The sequence below is a fragment of the Anomalospiza imberbis genome, chromosome 18 (assembly GCF_031753505.1).
Source record: "Anomalospiza imberbis isolate Cuckoo-Finch-1a 21T00152 chromosome 18, ASM3175350v1, whole genome shotgun sequence".
NCBI lineage: Eukaryota > Metazoa > Chordata > Aves > Passeriformes > Viduidae > Anomalospiza > Anomalospiza imberbis.
Genome location: NC_089698.1, coordinates 7,468,771 through 7,491,428, shown reverse-complemented (window position 1 = coordinate 7,491,428; position 22,658 = coordinate 7,468,771). Strand labels below are relative to the sequence as shown.

The 22,658-nt window shown below is 41.8% G+C and overlaps 1 protein-coding gene across 8 annotated transcripts in view; it reads right to left on the bottom strand.

The window, feature by feature from the left end:
- Positions 1-22,658, bottom strand: part of ARVCF (ARVCF delta catenin family member) — a 245,417-nt gene that overhangs the window by 73,119 nt on the left and 149,640 nt on the right. For all 8 annotated transcript variants that reach the window (XM_068208793.1, XM_068208796.1, XM_068208794.1 and 5 more), the window contains 2 exons: positions 11,782-11,940; positions 2,532-3,139 (listed from right to left, as the gene is read on the bottom strand). In XM_068208793.1, coding sequence (XP_068064894.1) covers positions 2,532-3,139; positions 11,782-11,940 — 767 coding nt within the window. The remainder of the gene's footprint in view (positions 1-2,531; positions 3,140-11,781; positions 11,941-22,658) is intronic.

Genomic DNA, 22,658 nt, shown 5'->3' with positions numbered 1-22,658 from the left:
GAAGGAAAACAAGAAAGCCCAGCCACAAGCAATGACGAGCCAGCAGAGGAAATGTTTGCCTTTGTGCATTTATCAGGATTTGGAGATGTTTGTGAGGAGGCACATTTTTCCTCAATTTAAAATGAAATATAAGTAGCTTAAAATGAGGCTGGTGATGACAGAAGAAAAGCACAAATAGGTATTTATCTCTGTTACCAAATGGAGCAGGCAAGAGCTGGAAAGAACAATCTGTACTTGTAATCCCCCTGCCTAGGACCCCCTCCAGACACAGCTGGGCTGCCACCTCATCACACAGGGAATCAGACTCACTAGCACAGATTCGGATGAGAAACCTCCATCAAGCCCTCTCAGAACAGGGACTGACAGTAAGGACTCTTCTTTTACCTTTGAACTACTCCCTAATGAAGTAGCACCTACTGGGAAGAACATGAGACAAAGGCTCAGTGAGTCATCAGCGGAGGAATTCTGTTCAGGACACGAGATGCCCAAGCTGAAAGTTGGTGCAACACAGAACAGCATCCAACAGAGCTGTTGTTAAACCTGCTCTACACATACAAACTTTCTGAAATCAAACGTGACATCAATCAATCACATTCATTTAATCATTTTCACAGAAATAAAAATTAAAAAAAACTAGAGAGGAATAATAAATTGGCAATTACCCTCATCTAGTACAAAGCACTACTTGTAGTCTTTATTTTCCTGCAGATCAGTAGCATATCTGAAATGCAGGTTTACTGAATTGTTCAAGTATTTCTTTGAAATGTCAAAAAGTAACTGCTTATGAAGAGGCCTTCATACAATCTTATGTTCTCAACAGCTAAAGTTTGCTGCCACAGTCAGGCTAATTATTTGTCAAAGCCTCTTGATCACATTAAATATGGAAAAAAACCTCATAACAAAAGAAATGTAGAAGGAAAATTATGAATTGGTCCTATCCAAACTGCAAGGAACAATAAATCAAAGGGATGTTTAATAAAACCACCGAATTTTAAAATGCAAATGGGTAGGTTCTAAGAATATATTTAATTATTCATTTTGCATACAGTTTGAAAAATGTTAATAAAAATTTAGAAGCATTGATGCCTGACTTCTTTTAGCAAGAACTGTAAACTTGCTTAGTTCAGGGAAGTGCTAATCCAAGTCTGACAGACTGATCAGGATTCTGGCACCCACTGGGTGCAGGTATTTCCTTCAGCCCCATAAAACGGGGACGTGATTCCACTGCTGGGTAAGCCTGCAAAATCAAAGATGTCACAAGGGACTTGAAGGGTGTTTTGGGAGATATGCCTTGACACCTTTTCATTGCGTTTTTATCTTTGTTTTTTTCCCCTCTCACAAGTATAGATGACAATTTGGAAGTGTTTGATTCTAGCTTTGGAATGAATTTCCAGAAGAGGGAGGGAAAATAGAGCCACAAAAGAATAAATGATGTAACATCTCCAAGGAGGAGGACTCAGAGAGAAGAAAAAGGCAACACAAATCCCACCGACAACTGCTGATGATGCAGCATAGCCTGAGGTCAGAAATGTTAAGTCTAAAGACTGTCTGTACACAGAGGCAGGTGAATCCAGACTCTTTACAGCTCTGGAAACTATTCTAAATTAAAAGGAAAAGAATGAGAACTAAATCCATATCAAAACACCAATCATGAGGATATGACTTCAAGCAGGCACATGTAGAATTTGTACACCCCTTAGAAAACAAAGTATTACAAGTTTTTCAGGTCTGTACAAGATGACTTTCAGCTGAGTAACAGGACTCTTTTGCCAAGCCTGGGGGTTGTTGGGGTTTTTTCTCAAATGCAAGAACAGATAGCTGTGAACACAGCATAAACATCTAATACCAGAAAACATGGCATAAAATAGAACATTCCTTAGAAACTGGGCTGAACCAGAAGTAATTTGTAACTGGTCATTTTAAATACAACACAGATACTCTTTTCTTCCCTGCAGAGGCACAGGGCAAAAATAATGATCTAGTCTTTAAGATCTGTGAGGTTCAGCAAAACCTGGTCAGACAGCTGGGGGTGTGTGGCTAGCACAGGATCAGGGCAGAGGCTGTCACACCTCACAAGACAGCCTGGCACCCCTTCCCCACCAGGGATCAGCTCATCTGCAACCCCAACCAGCTGTTCGAACCTTTTGTTTGGCAGATGTGCACACAACCAGACCTGTCAGGAGTCTCACAGATCACAAACCCCTCTTTTCACCTTGCTAGCATGGGATGGCTCTATGACAATAGAGTGCATTCACAACTCTTCTTCTATGAGGAAGGAAAAAAAGTAACTTAGCCTTCTTGTACAAGGTCATCTTTTCTCTAAATTCAACCTGAACTAAGCAGCCCAGAATCACTGAAGGGGTCCTTGGGCCCCACCTCTCTCTTCCATACTTCATGTGTGTTTTCCAGTCATTTATGGGTTGTTTTTCTGTCAAGTAATTCCAGAATGTACCAGATCAGAGAATTTGAATGTACATGATCAAATAAGCAATAGCTGCAGAACTGCACTGTGAAAAACAATCGGGTTTTACCTTCCTTTGTGAGGCCTTCCTCTCTCTGGCACACCTGCAGACGTCCTCCTGTTCACAGTGGAGTAATCGGGATCCAGTTCATACCCTTCATCATCTACGCCGAGGCTGCGGTTGTCATCTTCCAGTCCATAGGGCTCTGGCTGGAAGCGCTCGGGCTGAGAGCGGTTCAGGTCAACGCTGCTGCCCACTGGCACCTGAGGCTGGGCAACAGGGCCGTAGTTCTCCCTCCTGCTGGGCAGGGTGAAGCTGCCGTCATCGGGCCGGTAGGTGCCCCCGGGCACGTAGGCGTAGCGGGGCCGGTAGTTGACGCCCCGGGACAAGCTGCCGTAGTTGTCCGAGAGGTCTCCGTAGCCGTCGTGGCCGATGTAGGGGCGGTACTGGCCCTCGTGGCTCTCGGGGTACGAGTCGTTGTAGCTGTTGTAGGATCGGGTCAGGGTGGATGAGGCCTGGGGGGTGATGAAGCGCTCCCCGTTCTTCAGGTACCTCCTGTCGATGGAGTCCGTGTAGCTGCCCATGGGTGAGGAGCCGTCCATGGCAGGGAGCCCGTCCGGCCCCAGCGGCACCTGCCGCACTGTCCTCGTGGTGACTGTCTTGACCATCTTGGTAACCTGGCAGGAAGCAGCGAATAAATGTGTTAATGCTCTCCTTGCTGCATAATGTGGTGAGAACACGGGAGAGAGCACCACAGAGCAAACTACTGTGCCGTGCCTGTAACACTGGTGCAGCAGTCAGCTCACCTATTAACTTTGGGAATGAACAGTGGAAAAATACTTTGGAAAAAACACTCTGGGCTCTTACTACCAAATCAAAACCACTGCAGCCACGTGACAGCACAGAGAAACAGCACAAAGTCATTATATCACTTCCAATTCCTCCAAAATGTTTTCAGGAGACACCTGTCCTAAGAGAAGACTTTACTATGTTGTGGAGCTACAGCCTGTCCTCCCACAGCTACAGCATAAATACCACATCACATTCCCTAGTTGAACAAAAATAGAGTTATGTGCTTCTGCCTGATCTGGATCAAGTTTGCACCTCTGTGTGTTTTGATGGAGCTCAAATTCGGCAGTAATATTTAGGAAACCATGATCTCGAACAGAGAAGTTTTGGGCTTCAGGATTGTGGACAACACACCTGCTTTCTCTTTTACAATATTCTTACATCCACCAACCACCACACAAGCCCAATAGGTAGCTGTTGTAATTATTTTGGTGACTAACAAATTTGCATAATGCAAATTCATAATTTATGCAAATTCGTATAAATAATAATGAACACTAACATCACATTGCTTTTGCAATTGCAGCTACCTAAACGTCCTAGACAAGCTTGTTTAAAACACTAAGAAAAATCTGTACACAAATACAGCTTTATCTTTACTTCCATAAATCACATTTCATTTCAAAACAGAATTCACAAAAACTGAAAAGAGTAAATGTCCAGAGGGCTCTTGTATTCAGGACTTCTTGCTGAAGGGTAAGAACAAAGAGTCCTTAAACCTTTGCAAGAACCATTTGCCTTTGTGGCAAAGGTCTGGTAATCTGTTTAAGACAGTGCTGGACAAAAGGCGCTGTATTTCCAAACCAGCAAAGGGCCTTCTGTTTGAGTTGGGATCTGGGCTCCATCAGCTTCTGTACTGCCTTCCAGAGTGACCAGCAAAAGCTCTTTTGGGAAGAATAAAAAGTCCAGTAGGTGCCAGTCTATCCTTGGTAGCCCCAACCCCAGTAAAATTACTTTAACCTATATAAAGTTACCCCAACCCTAGTAGGTGCTGACTTTCAGCCCAACCAAGCAACAAAACAGCACATCCACAAAGATGAGAGTGAGAATCAACCTACCTGACAGCATTACACACACCAGGGGAAGAACACAAAACTGGTAAAAGGTTTTTGGGTTTTCTAAGCTATTACAGACATAAATAAGCACCAGTAAATGACACTTTTCTTCAGGTAAATCTCAGATTGAAATGCTACATCCAAGGGAAATGTTAACCACAACATGTATCCCTGGACTGCTCAGTGGTTCTGAAGTCCAAATAAATATTTTGACCTACAGCCCGTGATTTAAATATTTAGGTTGGCAACAGATTAGCCAAACTGCTGCAAACCTAAATAACGGAAATAATTAGAGTTCATCTCTTGAAGTGGCTCCAGACATGTCCTCTAGCCAGATGTTTTCACACAGAAACCCCAAACAGAAAAAAGATTCACCCAAACAGCATTTCTTTTCCTACACACATCTGTGAGCAAATGATACTTGAACATAATGAAGTAATGAAATCCTACAAGACTGAGAGCAGCACAGATGCCTCTCCACCAGCAGTGTAATTAACAGCAACACGATGCTGAATGCAGCATAGCCAGGTACCAACATGACCTCTGTATCTAATTTGAGCCAGAGCTGAAAGAATTTTCCTCATCAATACAAAGGGAATGCCTCAGCAAGTAAACATCAGGAAAGATGCTATCCTTCCATGCCTCTGAGTCTTTTCTCCCTTTTTCAAAGCACACATTTTAATAACTGGAAGAAAGGAAACGAGAAACTCAACATTTATTTAATGACACACAATCCAACAGGGGCTTTTGCTTGTTACCTGTGCACAATGCTTCTCCTTTGCACTCAGTTGTCAGCGTGACCACTGTCACAGCTTTTATAAACTCAGCAGTGAGAGGAGAAAAAGAGCTGGTGGAGTTTACAGTAGCTCTTTGTGAAGTGGATACACACAAAGCAACACAGCTCAGTGTTCTACTGAAGTCAGAAACAATACTTTTATTCAAAGTACCATACTCATAAGTGATCTTCTAAGAGCAGAAAAAACGACATTTCTCAGGCCTGAAATATGCAAGTTTTGCAAAGCCATGACAAAACTGGATGCAAAATGCTGGGCCTTTGTGCTCTTGAATTTGGGAACCAGTAATGGCAGTAACAGGAATTAAGGTAGATGTCAGCAATTTGATGAATCAGAAATGGATACTTATGCTCGGAAAGGAACAAGGAAGGAGCTTTCTAAATGCCAAGAAGGGCCCTTGCATAACCTCACAAAGCTCTTTCTTTCAGCACTACACAACAAATCTAAGCCCAAGCACTGCTTTTCAGACACAAGCTGCCACGCTTGCTCAGTTTGTCACGTGTCATTTTTCCTAAAGCTGTTAAGATCAGACAACACGAAGTACCTAACACATCTCTTCTGGCTGCAGCAACAGCACAAAAGGAGGAATAAACTTTGTCCTGCAGGATCAGGTCCACCTTCATCAAAGACTTGCTCCATGTTATTGGTGAACAGACAAGGTAACAACCACAGAAATGTTAACAGCCAGGACAATTGTCTCCAACAGCTGCTGCATGTACACAAAAACCACAAAGCAGAATTTCAGATCACTGAAAATCACCTCCTAGACAATGTGTGACCCGTCAGCTACCCTTAGTGAGGTTTTCACCATGCTCTGGCACTCTACAGAGTATTTACAGAGATTTGGGTTTTTAGTTTAAATTGCCAACACAGAATGCAAGGGATTAGTTTGCAATTTCTATCTACACTTTGCCTTATTTTCCTGTCTTTTAGACTAGCACAGACAGACTTTCAATGGCTGTGGCTCATCAAAAAGCCACACTCAGTGTCAGGCAGCACAGCACATGTAAAAACAAGTTTACAGCGTTAGCACAGCTTCACCTCTCACTATTTTCTGAATGCTGCACCCAGCAGCAAACACAAAGTATGAGGACAATCAAAACCACCTTGGTCAGACACATAAAAAGGAACATTTCACTCAAGCATTAAACTATGCATTTCTCATAGTATAAAAGCATTCGGTAATGCTACAGGTGTTACACTGGGGCCATCAAACAGAGCCATTTATATTTTGAGAGAGAGGGAGTATTTGTACTCATGCCTCATTTATCAGACAGAGGCACTGAGACAGAAGATTTATCATGTGATAAACACATTTTGCTGCTGACAGGACAATAAAGGGAAGCTTTTTGGCAGCAATTAGCCAGCACACAGATGAAGGTCTATTTAATGAAAGGTTTCCAAACTAAAGACAAAACCCAACCAACAAACCAAACACGTTTATTTCAGGAAATCCTGCTCAAGGGAACGTTTAATTTCTATTTCTCAAAAGAACACAGGCAAGCTTGAGCAGCTGACAGCACAGTAATCTTCTCTCCCAACATTTTTGTGGTTTCCTTAATACTGATGCATTAGCCAAAGAGAATGAAGCTATTCCAAATGGGAGTCCCAACAGACAGCCTTATCTGAGAGACACCTGATCCTTCAGATGCACCCCATCTTAAAAAACATTTATTATCATCAGTTCCCCACTGCAGATGTGCTCTAATAAAAAATGGAGAGTTACAAGTTACTTTGAGCGCAATTTGACTTCTTCTGTTTACTTTCCATCCCTAAAGAAAACCTGTTTGAAAAGGCTTTTTCACTCAATGACAAAGCAAAGATGTTCAGTTGTTTAAATGCCTCAATCTCAGAGTAGCAGGAGAAAGCTTCAGAATACTTCCCTATGAAGAGGCTGTCTGAGTATGCTTACAATATATTTGTAATTCTTTTTTTCCTGTACAGATACCCAGATTTCAGCTGTAGGGCAAAAAAAAAATCCAATTTACAATTCAGCCTCTCTGCAGCCCAAATTCTGTGATACTTCAATTCAGTGATTTCATTGCTGCACTCTACACCCGAAAATCTAAGTATACTTCAGACCTTACCATTGCTCACCCCACAAATAACACTTCTTTAATAAGTATTTCCCTTACAGGAAATAATGGTTTTACTAATTCTGTTTCTGGAAATACATTTGCCAATGGAACATAAAGGAAATATTCATACATTTGAAACAGCTTCTGTATTTTTCTGTTCCTCACCCTCCTATTTATTTAGGAGGACAGGAGAACAAACATTAAACTATCCAACAATTAGATTTACTGGATGCATGTGCATATGGTACAAACAGGTGTCTCAGTCACAAAGGAGTGAAGACTCCAAGATATCTGTGGAACTGGGCTATCATGGTCAGATGCAGTCACCTTATCAATAACTCTGCCTCCATTTTGTTTTTGAGGTTGGTTTTGTTTTGCCTCTATTTTTTTTAATAAAAAAAGCATTATAAAAGCTGACAGGGAAAACAATCTTGTTGAAACTGTCATAAACAAGAATCAGATGAGAAGGAATGCAGGAGGCTCTGTGCATCCTGACATTTCTGTGAGCTTATTTTTGAACTATGGACAGTAAAAATTTATCAGCCTGTGCAGGTTGAAGCTATTACCTTTCCATTAAATGCCGTGGAAGAACTCACCCTGTAGGTTTTCAAAACAACAGCTGAAATCTCTCCCCTTCAATTTTAAGGCTAATATTTCACATTTTGAAAGGGCCCTCAACTTCAGCTAAAATCCATTCCGGCTCTATTGCCTAATTCCTTTGCATTTCCTGCAAAGTTTGGAAGAACTGTCTCTTGGGGTACCTGGCACCAGCACAACCCAGAGTTTTGGTAACAACCACTTTCTTATCACAGGTGCTGGAAGTGGAAACAGCAGTTAATCACTGCTGGGAGCTGGACCTGCTGAGTATTGGAAAGCTCAAAGAAAATGGATGGACTACAAATGAAACAACTTTGTATACAGATTGATTTCACAGTTTGCTATGATAAAACATCAATTTCAATGAGGAACAGTGACCTAAATCTCTCCAATCTTTTGGCATTTCAAAGACAAAAATAAAAGGTGCCTGAAAAAAGGAAAAAAAGTCAACTTTTACACAAACACACACACATCTAATCTGCTTTACTGAGTTCTCTTGAGCCACTTACAACAGGCTCCCTTTAACACCTGGCAGTGCTCCAGCCAGCAGCAAGAAGTTGAAGTCTCTCCCCAAGGTGACTTTCACTGTTTTAGCTTGATAGGTATTTGGCTTCCAGAGATATTATAAAGTTGAAATGAAGTGTTATCTGCTACATCTTTTGTGCAATGAATTCTATGTAGGGACTTAGTATAACACTAAAGGAATAACAGGTAGGGGAAAATTACCCAGAGAGATCTCATTTTGAAAAGGCAGATGTTCTCTATTTAAAATATGTCAAATATTAAATTCTATTACACCTTCTTCCTGCTTCACTGCTACAGGCATTTTCAAAGATGAGGGAAAAGCAAAGCAAAACTGTCAATGCATCTAGATTAAGGTTGTTTACTTAATACACTATTGAAAAGAATAGCCTCTATAAATTATGGGTTTGAAACAACAGGAGAAGGAATAGAGAATAAAAGAGCAGCAGCATCCAGGAGTGTTCACGTTTACAGCCTTTGCTGCATTTCAAGAGGAAGAATTTCAGAGGCATCGCTCTCCAGCAACCTAGAAAATCACACAATTTAACAAAAATAAGTGACATTTTCCTTTTAAGAATCCAAAAATGGCATTAGGTTGACAAATCCCCACATAAACTATCCAGCAAAGAAAGAATACATTTGAAAAACATCTCTGGTCTCTCTGGCTCTTAAAAAAAAATATGACCTGTGTTATTTACTCTGCCAGAGGAAGTATCTTATGCCACCACTTTCTTTGCAAGACAGATATGCTGGAGATTGTGGCCAACACTGTCCAGCAGAGCCCTTAGTTATAGACACAACAAGAACAGGTTCTAAATCCTTCCTTAAAGGGGCTTGGAGCAAGCAGAGCAACGTAGAGGATAAAAGGCTATTGCTCAGAGTAAAAAGAAAGGTTGAGCACAAACCTACCCCCCTGAGCACAGTGTGACCATGTCAACTTCACGCACTGGAGAGTACTGAAAAGAGATGTGAGGATTCCCACCACAGAAGTGTAGCTCCTCTACAAGGACAAGTACCACCTGCACACTGAATGCAAGGCCAGATTCATGTGGAGTTTTTTGGTTTGGGGGGGATTTGTTAAGTGTATTTTTAATTTCTTTAAATCTGTGAGGGAACAGGCAGAGATACAAAGCTGCAGCTTTTGAGCTCAACATCTCCTAGTCCTGGCAAGTAGGATGCTCAGCAGCCATGTGGCTGCATCTCCCATGCCAGGGAGATTTCTTCAGCACCCTCCTCTGAGCAGCAAGGTCAGAATTCTGCCACTGCACAGAGGTACCAGGAAAGTTAATTTTCTCTGTAAGGCTCTCACACATAATAGCACAAGCTATGAAAGCACTACGATGATACCTATTAGAAATGATTGTGTCAATGTCAATTAACTCCAGGGCAATTAACTGATGCTACTAAACCCCAGTGACACAGTTTTCATTTTCACAGTCTCTCCCAAAACAAAATGCAAGTTGAAGACCAAAGTGATATAAAAAACTTGTAAAATCTGACCTCATATTAGTATCTAAGAGCTGTTAAATCTATGCCTTTTTATCACAGCAAGGAGAAGTCAAACCAAAATCATTTCAGAGGCAACAAACCCAGCCAACTCTCAGCACCTCTTCTGAGAGTCAGGGCTAAGCCAGGCTGTGTTTTGAAATTTCAGAACCACTTTTCTCAACAACTGGGTTTTTAGTATTTTTTTGTTGGTCCTTGTAGCAATGAATTACTGGGAAACAGCTCTGGGTTGTACTTAAGCTGGAGTCAGTGGCATTATTTGAAACAACACAACTGGAGAGTAAGACAGCTACGCATCCTGCCTCCATCGTGGGCACACTTCAGTGCCTGCAATGACCTGCAGTAACACAAGAAAGCCATTTGAGAAATGGAACAGTAGCTCCAGGGTTACTGTTTTTTCAATTTTCCTTTCCCACATGCAGCTACAATGCCTGTTTTGAAGCTGCCACTGTACTCTTCTGTGGCAAGATGGAAGAACAGGAGGTCCCCAACCCAGAGGAGAAAATCACACCTCTGAGCTGTGACAAACACACAGCTTTTATCAGTGCCACGACTATTCCAGACAACCTACTTCACTCCATGTGGTCCTGTTATCTAGGTGAGGCATGGCCTCACCTCTATTTTTACAGTCATAGCTATAATCTTATGTCCTTGCAGCCTTCTAAAACTATGCACTACTATTAGTACATATGAAAAGGTGTCCATCCCCACTGTAATTTTATCACTTCCTTCCTGCAAAAAACAGTTGTTGTTGCTGCTACTAGAAAGAAAACAGCATTTCTTTCATGTAAGTCACAAACTAAATACATTAGATTATTTGAAGAGCTAATAAAAATGTGGGGGTTTCGTTCATTTGTTTTATTTTTAAGACCTTAATCTCCTTTCAACAAATGAGAAAATAGGTCAATCATATTTACCCTGTAACTAACTGCAACAACTATTTAACCAGACACTCAGTTTATTATAATCGGTACAGGCTTACTGACCTCAGGAAATCAACACTCATTTACTTCAACCTGAGGATCTGATGTCCTGAATAGATATCCTAGAGGACTGCAAATCTGGAACACCAGTGAAAATAAACACTGATTTACACAGTGACCTCTCTTCAACTCCTTTTAACACAGAAAGCAGTTGAACAAACCCCTCCCCCCCCTTTTTTTTTTTAAATCAGTCCTGTTTAGAAGTTTTTAAAAGGGGAATCACCCTTAATCTTTGTAATGTTCCAGTGGCACTGAAAGCATGCAAGGCAGCCATGAGCACACAGCACCTGCTCAACAGAGACTGCAAAATTACCTTACACAAGGAACAAAAAGGCATCAGGAAAATTGGAACGTCTGCCACACCTGTAATCCAGCCAAACCTGAGGTACAGTCACTTGAGAGCACACTCAGCTTTCCCCATGTATTAGGAGTAAGATGCCATTCACAAGATTGTTGCAGATTTTAAATGCTATGGTGTTATTTACACAGGCTGTTTCCTTGTTCTACAGGACAAATGCATAATCATATAATGTTATTACAGATTGTCCCTAATTTTAGACATATTCTTCTCAGACAAACCCTACCAACTCAATTTTTGTTTCCAGGGCAATGCTGTGAACTGCTCCAGTAGAATGAAGTGACTGTTAGAGGAATAAGCAGCCTGAGAAGGTGTTTTTATTTGGTTAACCTGGATAATTTCTACATTCAGTTCACAGCTCCATGAACAGCAGAATCAGCACAGCTGATAGGGAGCAATCTAGACACAGAGGTGAAACTGAAAAAACCCTGAACTCAGCTCTGCTGGCAAACACAATGTTCAAAATCACTGAGGATCACAATAGCATGATTGTCATCACTCAGGCTACTCCCTGCTATTTCTATTCCATGATTAGATGGCACTTTGCCATTTTCCTCAGTGGTTATTAACCTCTCACCTTGGTTTCAGTTCTCCTTGTGGTTCCATCTTCAGAAGTGACAATAGACACGTGGGAAGTGGGAGTGCCTGGGTCTTCCTCCACAGTAACTGTCTCTTCCACCATTTCTTGAGGCTCTTGCATCATTGCTATTGAAGTCTGGTTACTAGGGCTTTGTTCCTATAAAGAAGCAGGTTAAAAAAATTAACTTCTCATTTCTACCATCATGGTGTAACTATTCCACTGATTTCAGTTTCTTTGATTGAAAAAAAACCACATTTTACCCAACAATTTGCAAGCAGAGATTCAGAGAAAGGAGTATTTTCTGTCTCAGACAAGCTTGCTACAGCTGTGCTGGTATGACTGGGCTCAGTGCAGCAAATAGAAATCATGTGAAGCATCTATCAAGTACTTCCTATTAGCAGGCAACAGACTAGCAGACTACTATCTTATATTTAAATCTGCTTTAAGCTTTCTCTTCAATACCCAGCATAGAAGGAGTGGAATTCTTGTCTGCAAAAACATTCTTTCAGTTCTGCAGTGAACAGGCCCACTGGGCCTGTTCAGAGCATTTAATCTTACACACCATTGGAAGTTTTTTTTCATTTGATAAAGTACACTCAGTTGGAGACTAGAGAAGGCTATTAAAAAATCAACACCTACAATTAAAGAAAAGAAAAAAAATAAAGACACCTCTCTCAAACTGCCCAAAGTGACGATAATTAAAAAAAAAATTAATGGCTAGAGATTAATTCAGTGAAATGCTTCCCTTCCTACATCTTAACTAAGTCTGTAAGGTCCAACTGGCTACAAGCTTATTTAAATTTATAACCGATAGACAACATAATAAAATCTAAACAGAAAGTAGGGAGATCAAAAGCGGGTTCTTGCAGGGATACTGCCTAAAGAGAACACTCTGCTGCTCGCCAGCAGAACCTTCCTTTTTCTTACGCAATTGTGTGTTCCAGCACAGAAATCAGAGAAGCTCCCTTTGGTAGATGAATGTCTTTCAGAAGCTTCCCAGCAAGAGGCCAATAAAGAACCAGCTTACGCACTGAGAAATCAGACTTTTGCCCAGCATTACGAGTCCTCAGCCACGTAAAATGAAACGACAAACTGATCTTTTCATTACCAGCCCTGAAGGTATCTGGTTACAGAGGCTTTAAAGCAAAGCAGGGCTTCTGTTGGCACATCCTGTCAGACACTCAAAGAATATCCTTTATTAACAACTATACACACTCACACATTTTTACACACATATTTTAAGAACAAAACAGAAAATCCAAGAAGAATGACACAGAGCCCAAAATTGCAAATTGAACAGACTTTGCCAAAAGAAAACTCTGGGCAAATCCATTCTTTCTCTTCACATCACAGGAAAATAAAAAGGCTTGGGATGAAACTGTTACAACAGAGATGCTAAGCCTAATTACAATACAGTTTAAATATTCTCCATGTGTGAACAGCTTCATCACCAGAGAACTACAACACTACATTTTGTATCAGTTAGAAAAACTGCATTCAACCCAGCTATAGCCTCTGGATTCCCTCTTCTGCTGTGCCGTGTTTTGTGCAGGCCCACAGTGACCTTTTGTTACTGATGTCTTATTAAGGTCCACATTTAATTCTTGCATGATCTACAATTTGTCTTTAAGCAAGCTGAGATGCCCCTGGCCCAGTTTTCATTTATTTACAGCTGTATTCTGACTTTCTGGAACTCAGACTTCAGTAAGAAAGCCACTCTCATTTTCAGGTAAGCACTAATATTAACCAAGACCATGACAATAAGCCTCTGTCAATCACCTCAGTCAAAATGCAACAGAGACAGCCTTCAAAGATAAGGCACCAGAAGTGATACAAGCAGGCACTACTTCCATTTCTATTGAAGCCACAGAATAACTCAGGTCAGACAATCAATCAACGAGAATAAGGTTTCCTAAATCCTAAAGAAAATCACTCCTTCCAGTCTGCAGGACTCAAATCATTAATGGCAAATAACTTCTGATACATGCTGAATTCCTCATGGTAGAGTTCAGATGGCACATCGTGCCTTCTGCACGTGGCTCCAGAAGGGGAACTTGCTCCTGCAATAAATACATTATTCTCTTCACATTTCTCTTGAAGATACTGTGTTATAACTTCAACTCCCTTTCTCACACCCTGCTGCGAAGCTTTCTTCCAAAGAGAATAATTTACACAATACTGCAAAATACAGTAGAGACTCAGAACTTTTATTCCTCTTCACTCAACCAAACCTTACCAAAAACAAAGAAACCAGTTATGTGTAGAGGGTTTTTGCACAACACCTTATCCCTGTAAACCTCACCACTGAATGCCAACACTGCTTCAAGGTGGGACCTTCTCACTCCTCTCACACACGTATGTACACACACACAGCTCACCCACCACCTTCACTTCCAGCTGCACTTGAGGCGCTGGCATCTCTTTGTTCCCCTCTAGACTTTAGAGAGGCAGCCTCTGCTTTCTGATAATAAACCTGAGGAGATGGAAGGTGGAAAGAAATATTTTGTTCTTTGAGCTTTTGCAATACTTTTTCTTTATTAAAAAAAAAATAGCCTGCCTTTGTATTCAGACTGCCTGTGGGGAAAGGAAACCTTAAAAGCTGGGCATTTAAACATGAGCAAATTGCAAGCTAGAGCACATTGACTTTAAATGAGTGTTGTGCTGGTTTTTATCCTCTGGCTGCTTCTAAAATGAAGATTCAGGCAGATAGGGTACAGATCTGCATTCCTACAAGAGAAAACTATTGTTAGCAAGAGACTGTCCTAGGCATCAGAAAGGCTAAAAGCTTGCAAAGTTCAAGGTAGATACCTCAACACAGACAGGCACCCAGCCAGCATCGACTACATCTTCTTACTATGTGAGCTACTGAGGAATGCAGCGAGCCAGGGGGACAGCCTGTCACCCAGCTTACCCCTGAACCAGGTGGTTCTTTGATCTCCAAACCCTGTGCTTTCTCTACAATGCTAGCTTGGAGCTGTCACAAACTAACATTAATGTAGAAAAGATGCAAAGATTTTGTTATCTGTCTTTAGACACCATCGTTAAGGATTTAGGTCATCACAAATTGTAGAAACTGGGACACATTACCCTTTTCAACTACTTCCTCTGTGCTCAGCTTCCAAGCCAGTAGTTAGAATGCTCTTTTTTGCTAAATACATCTCAGCATCTCAGATTCCAAACATCTGGCAGGTATGCCTAATTATCCAGAGTAAACCACAAGCTGCTGGATAGGGCTGGAACACGACACCCCTAATGAATAATGCTACCAGTAGTTCCCTGCCTGCTAGAAGGAGGTTAATTTCAGTTCAAAACAACATATACTCATTTACTTTACTGGAGGCTTTCAAAGCAAAAGCAATGAGATTACAAAATGCTACCAAATTATAAGAATACATTCCAGTGCAATTATTGCATGTGGTGTCAGTAGTCATGACTTTTCCTTTTACTTTTGCTTTTTTGAGACCAAATGAATCCTGTCCTGTTGATTCGTACTTGCATCTCCAGTGTGCTTTAAAAAAGCTAGGCTATTTACAACACAAAACAACAATCAATTTACTTCCAGCCTGTAAAAGTTAAGAGCAGATGAAACAGCTGAAGACCTTGTAAAATAAGCAAGAAACGTAAAGTAACGGTAATTCTTGTTTTGTTAAAGAACAGTGATTTATCATTTAGGGCACATATCTCCTAGGGCTTATTTTGCATTAGACTACTACAGCTTCTGTAATCATAACCATTTCAATTCCTAGCATTGTATTTCCATCAAAGTAGCTATTTTATATCTGTTTTAATAAAAGAATAACCTCCCCCAGGAGGATCAGACATCCTACTTCAAGACAGTAAACAAAGTTCTTTATTCTCTGCCTATGGAACAATTTTAAACAGTCTGGAAATCATATAAAATTGCAGGAGATTATTATTTCCACTAAAACAGCCTCTCTTCAAGAGCACTGAAATCATGTACATTGAATCTTCATTCTCCCCAAGATCTCCTTTGTTCTGAAGATTGCAGTGCAGGCTATTCCAGCTACTCCTTGCTCCAGGCTACAGTCAGATCCCAGATTTGAGGGTTTTTGCAAAGCACAAAGGCTGGATTCTACATCAGTGGACATACTTGTCCTCAGTCAACCCCAGCCCAGACAACGCTCAAGTGTATCAGTTCCTGTGAAACACATTACAAGTCTGGGCATAATTAATGGCATTGGACAACAATGCTAATTGAATTAAATGTGGATTCTCTCTCCTCTACTACTCCTTAAATTACTCGTTAAAGCTTCAATCTCTGCAAAGCATGAGATTATTTGTAAGTGTAAAGCAAGCAAACACTGGCTTTGTTGGAGTCAAATCTCAGGCTGATGCTGTGCCCCAACGGTCTCCTTCCCACTCAGGTCTGCACTTCCAGCACAGTCATGTCCTCAAGCTTTTATTTGCTGAAGCCATGTGGAGAAGGACACAAAAGGCGGCTAAAGAAAAGTCTGTCTTGAGATCTGCATCAGACTGAGACATGAGAGAAGAAGAAAATCACTGATGGAATTTGTTGAACTTGGTGCATTTGAGATAGACTTTTTCTAGTACAAGATCCAAATCCCCAGCAGCTAAAGACTCTCAAATCTGGTTATCACAGCCTCCTGCTTTGTCAGAGCACCCTTCTTTCACCACAGCCTCAAGATCCCTGCTGTGCTCTCTGCCCTGACTTGTCCTGAGAGCCTTCTGTTCATCTCAGCAGTGCAAAAGCTGGATTCCAAGCTGAGCAGCTCGTGCCCATCACTGAGCCTGCGTCCTCTAAGGGGCAGCAGTACAGGAAACTGTCTCCTCTTTTTAATTTGTTCTTCAAAATCAGGTGAGCCCTCATATACTGCAGTGCTTGCTGCAAGGCAGGGCCCCTTCTGCAAGCACATGGAGACCTGAAGTTCAAGGACTGCCACAGGCTGTTTCCCCCAGTTCAAGAAACACAGCAAGGTCCAAGTCTTCAGCACCAAGCACACGTACACAGCCAGACCTACCCAAATTCTTCATGACTGGGGAAACACTGTGCCAAAACTGGGACCAAATGATGGCACACTCAAGTAAGATGGCTATAGAACAGCAAAAAGCACATGGACCAGCCTCTACTGAAACACATGACGCTGGATAGCAGAGCCTGCAATAGAGACAATGACTTAAATATGGGAATACATAAATATCTACTTTGATGCAGATAAACAAACATCCATTTTGTAAACTTACTTTTTTGTTTTCTCATGTGAAATAAAATGTGGGGTTTATATATCTATATTTATGTATATGCATGTATATAATGGATTCAGTGCACTTCAATGTGAACCCAAACGTACCAACCTATGAGAAAGCTTGAAGCTCTGCTAGAGCTCTGACAAGCTCTCCCCTAAGGCTGGTCAGCTCAGAACAGAAGGGAAATGTTAGCCCCAAATGAAAGCAGGCTGTCCTGGCACAGGGTACCAGAATGAACTCAGCCCCACACCACAATGCACCAACTGTTTCCTGAACACTTACACACTTCCTTTGTCCTTCAGAAACACACACGACAAGCAATGAACAAATAATGCCAAGAGCTTTTAAAGCACGGAGGTTAAAAGGAACATTTCAGCAACTGGAGAAAACCCTTAACTACAGGAGCTCTGAAAAGCCACAAAGAGGAGCGGGTTTTTTGGAAGCAGGCATGGTAATTCACCCTTTGAAGGCATCACACCTTTCAGGGAGAGCAAGAGGCGGAGGTGAAGGAGAAGGAATCAAACCCCAGACAAGGCCTGGAGCAGCAATATTCATCCCTCAAGCAGAGCAAGACACACTGGGGTTCTGTTCAGCCACGCGGTAGCTGCCCGTCAACGGGCAAATCCAGTGCCTGCCCAACGGTCAACAAAGAGGGCTTTTATGCTATTTTAAACAATCTGAAGTGTCTCAGTTAATGGAAGACCGGGCAATTGGCCCTCAACTATTTCTAATTGACTGGAATGATGGATGAAGCTAAAGGGAAAGCTGACCCACTGAACTTTTCCATACAAAGCTAGGAACTGAAGGAGATTGTAAACAGTTTATAAGAACGAGAAGTGGGAGAGGCAGAATCCCAGGGGCTTTGCTCCTCTCAACCTGCTGTTGTTTCAGACTAAGGAAAAATAAAAGCTTCAACTCTGAGCAACAAACAAAAAAATACATGGGAAGGCCTAAACAAATCGGGTATTTTTCCCATGCTCTCCTCCCCTTTCTCTGGGAGCTGTTTAACTCTGCCATGCAAGCTGGTTCTTTGAATCAGAAAGAGCAATTTGTCACTCTGTCAAGGTGTCTCAGGGCCCCCTATTGCCTTGCCCTCTTTTCAGATTGACTGGGTGTTAACCACGGATGTCAAGACATTACATCTCAGTCAGCTTCAACAGATGTGATGATATATACTTAAAACTTACATGTTATTCCACGTCACTACATTAAGGTAATGCTCAGGAAACCACACATGCCCCTGGATTTTCTGAACAAAATCATCACTAGCAGCTTTTCCCTGCAAAGGGCAACAGTGCTGCAATGTGACAGAGCTGTCTGCTCACCTCAACAGCTCCTGGGAAGAAGTCTGAGGACACGCAACTTCCAGATGGGGAAATGGATGAGTAGTAGGCTCAAATACACACCACCTAACTTTAGGCAGCTTAGCAAGGTATCTAAATGCAGGATAACTTAATTCTTTCTTGTTAGTCAAAAAGAAGAGTAGGAGCCTCAGAGAACAGATCTTGCACAGACTAAATTACTTCCTTGGACAAATCCAGCTCTTGCCATTGATTCTGCAGGAAAATTATATCTAGTGCTTCAAGACAGCATTAAGGCTGGAGGATGAACCCACGCCTCAAAGCCCAGTGTAAGTACTCTGTGTAGAACCCAGAACAGGACAAGGGTATCATAAGTCATCACTCAGTCCCTTAGTCAACAAGCCCTTTTTCTCTCAGTAGCTCAGCAAGATCAAGTAGTAAAATAGAAGCATAAGCCATTATTTGTAATATGAAAATTATACAGGACCCAAAAAAAAAAAAAAAAAAAAAAAAAAATACCCACAATACACCAACAACCAAAAAACCCCCATCAAAAACCAAACTCCAAAACAAGAAAGATCAACTGGTACACAGAACTCTCCTTCCCTTAACTGTCGACAACATGGCCAGTGTTTATCTGGACAGGCTGCCCAGCAGGAAACTGAGCAGGAAATTACTGTTTCTCACCAATGTTTGTACAGAGTTCGCTGCATTTTGCCAAACTACCTCCCAGACAAATACAATATAAATCTGCATGCCTAATCTTTGACCAAACCCAAAATAGATCTGACTTGTTTCCTCTCTGGAGTCTTTCAGATGAACTAACCAAGGCTAAATTAGGGAGGTTTTTAGTGGGACGAGGTTATATTATGGATTATAATTTTCCACCAAGTTTTTTCCTTCATCTCCACCTGCTGCCTTTACAGCACTGGCATTATGGGTGGTGTGGGATGACTAATTTTACATTCCTTTCTGCAAGACAAGCATTCAGATCTCATTTCTTCCAGGCTCCACAGAGTTTGGATCACAAATTAAATGGATGCACGTATTACTAGATATCAAGTCCACAAACTTACATGCACATGGGAGTCAGAAGTACAAGCTAGGTCCTTCATCTAAAACAAAAAAAACAACTGTCAGTTTGGCAGGTGAGAGCAGAAGGTTTCTTTATGCAGTCTGTGTGTCCCAGACTCTACCCCAGCCACCTTCACATATCCTTAGTGAGTTAAACCAAAGCCTGCCAGACACAGCCAGTTCTAGGCTAACACACACACGCCTACTTGCACTGCTACAAAACTACCTTAGAGAATTGCTTTTAACTTCAAGGCAGATGTAAACCATCCCTGCATTCTTTGAATTACAACCAAGGCTGAAGCATTATTTGAGTGTCCTAGGAGCCATATCAGATCAGTGTTAAATTTAACTCATCTCTTCACCCACCCACTATCTTGCTGGTAGATCAGAATTACGCAACAAAAATGCTTTTTGTGGAAAAACAGCACAAAAAGCAAAAAAAGTCCAAAAAACAACAACAAAAAAGCTTTTCCAATCCTGAGGGAAACAGAACAAACAGACCACTGAGGATTTTTTAAGCCTGCATTCCAAGAAAGCTGTTCCTTAAACAAATTATTTCTCATTCTAGGGAATACAAAGCAACTGCCAATAAATCCAATCACCGGTCTCACAAGGACTGTGCCTGCCAGTGTCTCCCACTACGAAGCTCCAGAGCAGGTCTGCCTGGCAGTGGGGCAGCAGGGCTGCGTCAGCCCAAACAGCTCCCCAGGAGATGACCCCTGTGAAATCACACACTACTTCTTCTTCTGCATCTCACCCCGCTCCAGCCCCCCAGCAAAAGCCATGGTCTGCACAAAGCACAGCAGGAACGCGTGAACAGCCTCTGACACAGCCTGGCTCCTGCTGCTGGGCAGCCCCAGAGAGCAGAAAAGGGACAGCAGGAAAGGAACTGTGCAGAAGGTCTCTGGATAGATACAAGTCCATTGGAACACCAAAAGACACAAATAAGGCAACAAAGCCAAAGGCCACTCTGACTGCTGTAAATCTTCCAAATGGAAGAGATTCCAGCAGAAAGACAATTTTCCCAAGTGCAATGCAGTTACTGTGCTATTTCAGCTACCCAAGAGAGTTCATCGATGGTTTTTTGTCCGGTAGTCTGTTTATTTCACAGATTTTCTGTTTATTCCCTAACACTGACCTTATTACCCCTACTTGTACATGGCCAGACCTCACACACTGGGAAGAGGGCAAGTGCCTGTGATAAACTAGCAATAAACAGTATGGAAAGAAAAAAAGAGAGAAAGAAAAAAACCCAAAACAAAACCAAAAAACCCCAACCAACCAAAAAAAACACCCCAAAACAACCAAAAAAAAAATCCAAACCAAAATCAACCAAAAAAAAAACCCCAAACAAACAAACAAACAAAAAAGAAAGTGAGCAATTGGGTATTAGAGAAAATGCTGTGTAAGAACACATTCAGTTCTCATCCATAGCTGTGGAAGGGTGTGGATGCAGCACACTGGGCTCAGAGCACACCCAACACAACAGCAAGAGAACAGGATCAGAGGTCTCTCCTTCACGCCTAAGGTCCGAGCTATTAACCTCAGAAGAAGGTCAAGGAGTGATGTGATTACCAGTCAAGTGGCTAAAGGTATAATGGAAAGCTGAAGGAGAGCCCTTCAGAGAGAAAGGTTTAACCAGTGCCAGTGTCTGTGATGAAGACTGACAAGACACACACACATTAAAGTTTAATACAGCAAGTGTGAATTGTGCAAGCAAAGAAGAAACACACGGAAAAATTTTGCTGCTGAAAAGGTTGGACCTACTTATTTTTAAGAAACATGTTTCTATTTACTCATAAACCTGATAATGGAGAGGTGATCACCTGCATGCACACAACTGCTCACACTTGACTGCTGCAACACTCTGAAGATTTTTCAGGCTAAGAATAAATTATTTAAAGCTTGTGAAGGAATTCTCCATCTCCCCCAGCTTGCCCTCAGCAAACTACACTTAGATGCAATAAAGAGATTTTTATTGGCCAGAGAAGGGGCTAATGATGCCTGTTCATCTTTTGGCCTACAGAGTTCTCTCTCCTCCCACCAGTGAGCCCCTTCTCATCTGTCAAGCAGTACTTCAAGTAAGGCCAAACTGCAAACCAGAGCACTGTGTCAATGGAGAAGCCACCATCGCCCAGGAAGGACTGTCTGTCCCATTCCCCAGCCTTCGCTGCCTACAGCACAGCTCCCAAAACCTGCTGTGCCAGCATAACTGAAATAGCTGTGGGACAGCAGGAACCAGCGACTGAAGGGGAAAAGAAGGGATGAGCACCATCTATCCAGGCACTGTCACCTAGAAAATTAATGGGAAACCACTGGCTCCAGTCAGTTTATAATAAGAGTGCTCAATACTGACAGTCACCCATTCAGCAAGGACTGCTATTACAGCATGAATCTCAAAAAGGAAAAAGTCATTTAAGCTAAGGTGGAAGTCACTTGCCCAGAGGTAAATACCTTCACCAGCAAAGTAAAATAGCTCTCAATTTCTTAGTTAAATGAGTTTGGCTTTTTTCATTTGTCATCAGCTCTGGCTAATGGTTCCACATACTTGCTGGAAATAGGCATCTTTCTGTGACCACTCACTCCTCCTGGCGCTGTGTGTACAGTCAGCTCTTCTACATTAAAGCACTGGAATTGTAAAATCCTATCACGTTTGCCACGCACTCAATTATTTACATAGTACCTTTTTATTATTTTTTCTGATGTGTTTTTGTTTGGGACTTCACAATGGAATTCAAATATGATGAATACTGAGACAAGATGCAGCCCAAGAGTCAGCAGTCTAAATCACTTTTAAGCAGGTTCTCAGAGGGCTTTTGAGAGAGAGCCATTTCAATTAAACACACACAGATCAAAACAAGAGATCAGGATGAAATTAAGGGCTTGCTATTAACAACCATCAGTCAGAGAACTAAACTCATGCTCTGAAAGCTGCACTTCTCTGCAGTTGGCAAGATGAGCTGTTTGAACCTAAGGACAGGACAGCTGCACTTCCCTCCCACTCCTGTTATGGTTTTATGCCAGAAAATAGAATCCTTCATTTTTCCAGAGAAGTCCTGCCAAGTGGAGGCTGCAAATAGGATATGGTGTGTTAGTCAAGTCCTAGGCAGCTTGCTCACACCCTGGCCAGAACCACTCCAAGTGCCTAAATCCCTACATGCACACTGGCAGTAGTGACAGCCTCTCTTTCACACAGACGATCCTCTTGTGCTAGATTCCTTTTGTAAATCAGGCCTGTGCAGGGCATGCCATTTTCACCTGTCCATGCAGCAC